Below are 7,265 nucleotides of genomic sequence, written 5' to 3'. Positions count from 1 at the left end.
CTAATTTGATAAACCTAAAAACATTAATAAACAAACACTCATATCTCTCTCTCTTTCGATCGACTCTCACTCCACCAGCCGCCGTCCCCGTCGTCGGCGGCGCTACATTCGACGACGCTCCCTCTTCCTACTTCTTCCTTGATCTATATCTCTCTCTTCTCTCGGCGACGGCAACCTAACTTCGACGACATCAACTCAGTAAGTGGCGGCGGATTCACTTTCACTCTACGGCTACAGGTATCAAAAATTACAAAACCATCAAGTCTTGACTTGAATGTTAAATTATTCACTATTCATTCTCTTTTCACATAAGAAATTGAATCAGAAGCAAATTGAATTTGAAATTGTAAACATAATAACACTATAAATTATAATGCACCTAATGTTGGTTTTTTTAGTCTCAAGGTTCCATTTTCATCCTCAGTTTTTTTTTATTATTATTAAAACAATGAAAAGGAAAAAAAGAACATGTAATATTGTATAAATAGTAAATATATGAAGAGTTTGCATATCTTAGTTGAGGAGTTAAGTAGTAAATCTATCTTGGAATTGTTATTTTCTAATTCTTCAGTGGATTATAGGATTCATTCATTCATTGTGTGTTAATGAATTTTATTAGTGGATTTTAAGGTTCATTGTTTGTATATTACTGAGTTTTAGTAGTAGATTATCAGGTTCTCTGTTTGTGTGTTACTGAATTTTAGTTGATACTCGATTATTGTTTTTATTTGTTGCTGAATTTTAGTTGATTACAGGCTTCTTTGTATGTGTTACTCAATCAATTTTATTTGATAATAGATATGTTTGAATGTATGTCACTCAATTTTAGTTGATTATAGGCTTTTGTGCTGCTCAGTTGTAGTTGATTATAGGTTTGCTGCTCGGTTGTTTTACATTGTATGTTTGCTTTACCCGATGTTTGGAAGTTGGATTTTGGTAGGGAAAAAATAGGTAAGAAAAATAAAATCAAAAAAATTCTTATGTTTGGTTTGGAAAGAAAAATTGTATTGAAAAAAAAAAAACTTGATTCAATAAAATTTTCCATATTAAACATGAAAGTTTTATTTTATTTCTTAATATCCACACTTTTTTTCCTACATTTTTCCTATTTTTTTCTTTCCTCGCCAAAATCCAACTTCCAAACATTGCCTTAGTTTCTTTGTGATACTTCTAAGTTCTTAGATAAATAATGTTCTTGAATTTATTGGTGGTATTTTAGCTACAAAATTATAAAGTTCTTCATTTGATGGAAACTTCTATTCATTTTATATTTGCTGTTAGTATCAAGTCATCTTAGCTTATATATAATCTGGACATAAATGATCAGTTTAGATGAATGTCAAAATATGACATCGGTAAAAAAATAAAAAAACAGGGCGGGATGGATCGCCTGCTGCCCTGTTGGATTTGCCTCACACTTTTCCCAATTTATTAAACGAGGTGAGTTGCTTTGCGGGGAGGGGCGACCCTCTCCATTGACAAGCCTAGTTCAAAGAGCTGAACTTTTGCTTTATTTTGGATTTGAGCTTACTTTGCTGTGTCTTTTTTGAGATCTCGAGTCTGAATTTGAGCTATTAATTGTTTAGCAGCTTAACCCTTTAATGTAATAATTGTCTTTTAGAAATATCTCAGTCAAATACATATTTTGTTTTCACTATGTTTCCAAATTTACAACTAACCAGCGTTTCCAAATTTACAACTAACCAGCGTTTCCATTAACTTTCTTTTCGTAATTCACAGTTTAATGTGGATTATTTTTCAGCATTTCTAAAATTTGGTTTACTAAGGCCCATTCGGAAAATTTTCTTTGAATGTAGCTCTGAATTCAGAAAAATTTCTTTTCTTTGTTGGGTAGTTTCGGTTCTAGTTTGTGTTTGAATTGGAAATATGTGAATCTTTATTTCTCTAATTTATTCTTTATTTTACTAAGTGCTAATTTTGTTGGTCAGATTGCTGATTCAAAGTAAATGGCTGAAAGTATGAGGGGTGATTCGGTGGAAGAGTTCAGGGGTCTTCGTATTACCTCCTTGGATGACGAAGACGAAGAAGATCAAGAAATTGATATTGATGAAGAAGATGATGAAGATGAAGAAACTGATTATGCGGTTTTAGGTTTTGTGGAAAAGCCGAAGAACCCCCATTCCCTTCTCCGCCATTTTTTCCCATCCAAGGCTGGAGGTGTTCCTGTATGTTATCAAAACCCTCTCTTTTCTGTACTATGAGAAAATTTGTATACACTTATTGGAATGGTTTTGTAATTAAGTGTGCGATTTGTGTAATGTAGGCTTGGTTGGATCCTGTGAATCTACCATCAGGCAGATCTTTTCTTTGCGACATATGTGGAGAACCCTTGCAGTTCATGCTGCAGGTATTAGGGAATTCGAGTTTTCCTTTCTCGTAAAATTTACTTATTCAAGGTTGATTTCCTTATGAACTTTCTTACTTAAATTAATGCTTAGGTCTATGCACCAGAGGATGTGGAATATGCATTTCATCGGACGTTATTTGTGTTTATTTGTACGTCAATGGCTTGTCTTCGCATAGATCAACATGAACAATGGAAGCGTCATCCCGATAAACCTTGTAGAAGGTATTGCTTGCTCTTGCTCATCCAACTATAATGATATGTATATATATCTACAGTACTGAAATGATGTTCTTGATTATGTTTTGGTTATTAGTGTGAAGGTTTTTCGTTGCCAATTACCACGTGGTAATCCTTTCTACTCTAGCGAGCCTCCGAAAGAAGATGACAAACCTCCTGGAATTAAAGGTAGATGTTAACTTAAATATTTATTTAGTTCTGGGCTTACCTCAAAATAGTTTGTGATATTTACTAGTGGCTTTCCATTAGCTATCATTATCGGATTTTAATAGAGCCTAGATACCATTTTAGATCCTATTTTTTGTAAAGCAAAAGTGACCGTTTGGACCTTATGTTTTGTGAGAGGACAATTTAGACCCTGAAATCAATTTTCGACTATTTTTTTTTTTTTCAATATAACCAACCTAAAGCCGGTATCTAGGACGGACACATGTAAAAATGTAACCAGTTTGGTAATAACACCTCAGGGTTTATGTTGTACCATTTTGAAAAACACATGTTTTAAATTGTCATTTAACAAAATAGAAGGTTCAGTCGGTAACTTTTGTAAAACACATGGTCTAAAATGGTACTTACCTTTTATTAAATGTTTTTTAACCCTTAAAACTAATGTCAGGGGCCCTAATGTTTGATTGTAACATAACACATATTATGCTCTTTAGATTATTTTTTCTATTCAATTCAGTCACATTTTTAACACTTATCGATCGAGTACTTTAACGGTTTTGCTGATTACTTCATCTTCTAGTTCCATCTTGTACTTGGTGCGGTACATGGAAAGGGATTAAACCGTGCTCAAGTTGTGAAAAGGCAATTTATTGTTCAGAGAAACATAGGGTAAAGAGCTTTATAATTTCTTGGCATTTCCTTTCATTGAACAAGAAAGAATATTTGTACTCTTGTGTGTAAAACAAGATCTTTTCTGGATACACACAGGTCAAGCATTCTCAGTTAGGCCATGATTATGATTGTCAACGTGTGCGTATTGCTTCTAATTCAATTGAGAGTAGTCTTGGTAACAGTGGAACCATCTCCAGTGAATTACAAGAAGGTTGGTGTATAGATATAGTATTGAGATTTATTTAAAATAAATGGGTTATTCAAGATTTGTCTCCTAAATTATGACTTATGTATTATTGTATTCTCAGAATTTTTCAGCCCGTCAAAAATAGTCCTTGAACTATTCACAGTGTTGTTAAGTGTGATTCTTCTGTTAGATTTTGTCACATGTGGCAAACAAAATAATGATGTGATGTTTAGATTATTGTCATGTCAGCTCAAATGTATAATTTAAAATAAAAATAATAATAAAATATGTATTTTGAAAAAAAATATTAAACTAAAAATCCATTAATGATTAAACTAAATTGAAAACTCTAATATTATTAATGGATTTTTAGCTTAATAATTTTTTCAAAATACATATTTTATTTTTTTATTTTAAATTACACACATGGTGCTGATGTGGTAGTGGTAATAATATAAATTTTCACGTCATTATTTTGTTTGCGACGTGTCTAAAAACTTAACAAAATGACCACTTTACAATACTATAAATAGTTTAGGGATTATTTTTAATGAACTGAAAAATTCAGGAGATACAATAATGTAAAGGTCATAATTCAGGAGGCGAAAATCCTAAATAGCGAAATAAATATTATGAGATATTCAATTTACCATTTTCACTCTTAGCAAAGTTTTATATATATGAGATAAGAAATGATTGCCTATAAATTTAGCTCTGATGTTGTTCATCTATTTGCAAGTAGTTGCATGCACTACTTTATGGCCAGAACTTGAAGTAATACAGGAGGATGAAGATGAATTCGACACACGAATACCCGATGAAAATGGGGCCGTGAGTACGCTGCTCCCTAGGAACCGAACAGATGACACAATAATGTCATTGATGAAGGAATTTGAGGTGAGAAATGCATTTGCAAGACAGAATCGAATTTTGCCTCCTCAAATATTATACCTTTTTCAGTTTTTCTTATTTGTTTCGTCACTGAGCAGGGTGATGATGAGAGAAAGAGTTGGTTATCATTCGAAGAGCGCATCGCTTGGGCACCGGAACAAGTGATAAGGTATCTTAAAATTTTAAACCTAGTAAAGTTACAAGAGAGTTTGTTATTACAAAAGTAGTTATGTTTTTGTTTACCGCTTTATTTGTTTTTTTCGATGTAATAGGTATTGTAAAACTCCTGATTCGAAACCGCTGTGGCCCACATCGAGCGGGCGACCATCAAAGGATGACATCCCCAAATGCAGCTACTGCAGTGGCCCTATGCGTTTTGAATTCCAGGTATTTTACTTCATTATTACTTTTTTCGGAGTTTCATGGAAAACATGGGCAAGCTGATGTTATCTTTGCTGTTAATGATCAGATATTGCCTCAATTACTTTACTACTTTCGTGTGCGAAATGACGTGGATTCGCTCGATTGGGCAACAATCGTCGTGTATACTTGCAAAGCTTCTTGTGAGTACAGTGTGGCTTACAAAGAAGAATATGCATGGGTCCAGCTCTCTTAAGTATATGTTCTTTATAAACACAACATTTTGCAACCTTTTTTTATTTCTATTAGCTCAGCAGGAACATCCTTATCGAAATGAGAAATCTTAGTATTGTTATATCAGGGCTGAACATTTGTATCGGGTCTGGCCTAGACAGTCAACACGACCGTACCGACTCAGCCAAACCCGAAAATATGAAGGAAAAAAAAAGAAAATTGTTTGGACTAGGCAGGTCGGGTTAAACCTGGTCCTGATGCACGAGCGGGTTCGAGTGCATTGTTTGGGTACATTGTAGTCTTTTCTTAGGAGTTCGGTTTGTAAGGGTTCATAGGTGTTGGGTGTTTATTTTTGAAATTCATTATTTCGTTCCCTCTTTCTTTCTCACTCTCATTTGTGTTTTCCATTGATACTTAACTCTTGCTCGGCGAAACCTCAAAAAGGAAAAGGCAAAACAAAAGGGTTCGGGTTCAAGTTTACCCGGTTACACTAACAGGCGGATTCGGGTATTGAATTTAAGCAACGATCGACTTCCATACCTTGTTGGAGACTCAAAATTAGTAAGATAAAACAATCATTTATTTTTATTACATATCATATACTATAAAGTTTAATTTTTTACTTTTATATTTTCAATTTCACACAATACAAATACTTAAAATGATGTTATCTCTCATAAAGCTTATAAAGATAAACTATGTCGACTATGGATTGGCATTTTAGGACCACACCAACACTTTATGAGATATCAAAGTTAATTTTGAGAAGAGTACTTGAGATTCAAAAATAGTTATGAAGAAATACAATGTTAATAGTAATAGAAAATTACTAGTGAACTTAATTAAACAAACTTTTCGATGCTTCGTGAAAATATATTGCATTAAATTGAAGAAAAAAGAGGCGAATTGTATTGCTCATAATCTTGTTAAAAACTCGCTCTTTTTCTTGATGAGGCAAGAGTATGGTGGCCTGAGTTACTTGAGTTTATGTAAGTCTTTGGACTTTGGTAGTAAATTGAAGAAAAAAGAGGTGAAACTAAAATGTCACTATTTACAAGTAAATTATCTATTTTGTTAATTAATATAGGTGTTATGCCAAAAATAATTATAGTAGTAGGTGTTAGAATATGTTGTTTATGTTTACCCATATTTAAGTATATGTTAGAATATATGTTCTAGATTCCCTTTTTTAGGTTCTTTGTTGTTTAGTAAATTTACACCACAATTAGGGCAAAGAACAAAATGAATGGCATATACTATTTGACTCGGTCATACTCCATGGTATGAGTTATTGAGTTGAATAAACGAGTCAAGTTGTCCAATAAGACATCAAATAAGTTTATGAAATGAATTGAGATAAAATTAAAAAGAATATAGTATACAAAGACAAGTGATCCACTAATCTCAATCATTACATTATTAAATTATTCTAGAATACACAAAATTGTTAGCTAACTAGAAATTCCCTTTAAATTGCTCGAGCCTCGACATTCTTTTTTATACTCTCGAAAGGTGAAGAACACTTAAAAAAGCCAAACCATAGTGATTTTTGTCGTAAAAGTTTGTTCAAGGTAGCTACAAGTTTACTTTAGTGGATCATTAAAGAGTTTGGAAGACACTGATAAGGAGATTTGATGGGTCAGATCTTTAATATTGTTTGAAGGATTAAGGTAGTTAGGAGGCTTGTTTTAATTTTGTAAGAATAATTTGGAAGAATGATATTTGGTTTTAGTAAAAAGAAGTTGAAAACAAAATTAAATGTTTGTAAAAGAATGAGGTAGTTAGGCTATAATTGATGCTACAAAAGTATTAAGATAATAATAATAATAATAATAATAATAATAATAATAATAATAATAATAATAATAATAATAAAGAAGTATTAAGATATCAACTAAATTCAAAAGTACTTTCACTAAGTGTGTTAACTAAATTATTGTTCCAACTTTAAAATTATTCTATATATGTGCAAAGAAATATTTGATTTTGTAGTTAAATACTCTAATGATCTTAAAGACAAAGAAAAAATTGCAATGATAACATTGCCACTCTTCTTATCCTAAAAGTATGTTTTATATTAATTTAAGCCACAAATAACCAATCAAACACCACTCCACTACACATAAATCTTTTTCTACTACAATCAAT

At 32.2% G+C, this 7,265-nt stretch overlaps 1 protein-coding gene across 4 annotated transcripts; it reads left to right on the top strand.

Moving 5' to 3' along the window:
- LOC115710273 (uncharacterized) lies at positions 1 to 5,747 on the top strand. 4 transcript variants are annotated; one of them, XM_061112941.1, is made up of 12 exons: positions 2 to 237; positions 1,376 to 1,440; positions 1,950 to 2,186; positions 2,285 to 2,368; positions 2,460 to 2,590; positions 2,682 to 2,773; positions 3,354 to 3,442; positions 3,542 to 3,656; positions 4,372 to 4,529; positions 4,622 to 4,692; positions 4,796 to 4,910; positions 4,993 to 5,747. In XM_061112941.1, the coding sequence occupies exons 3-12, from the start codon at positions 1,968 to 1,970 to the stop codon at positions 5,137 to 5,139; spliced, it is 1,221 nt and encodes a 406-aa protein (XP_060968924.1). In that variant the 5' UTR covers positions 2 to 237; positions 1,376 to 1,440; positions 1,950 to 1,967; the 3' UTR covers positions 5,140 to 5,747. The 4 variants fall into 4 exon arrangements, with proteins under 4 accessions (XP_060968925.1, XP_060968924.1, XP_060968922.1 ...); XM_030638633.2 differs by having other exon boundaries at positions 4 to 237; positions 4,375 to 4,529; XM_061112942.1 differs by lacking the exon at positions 1,376 to 1,440 and having other exon boundaries at positions 1 to 237; positions 4,375 to 4,529.
- Positions 5,748 to 7,265: the final 1,518 nt, after the last annotated feature.

Source organism: Cannabis sativa, chromosome 3, assembly GCF_029168945.1.
Source record: "Cannabis sativa cultivar Pink pepper isolate KNU-18-1 chromosome 3, ASM2916894v1, whole genome shotgun sequence".
Classification (NCBI taxonomy): Eukaryota; Viridiplantae; Streptophyta; class Magnoliopsida; order Rosales; family Cannabaceae; genus Cannabis; species Cannabis sativa.
This window is presented reverse-complemented; position numbering and strand designations above follow the sequence as displayed.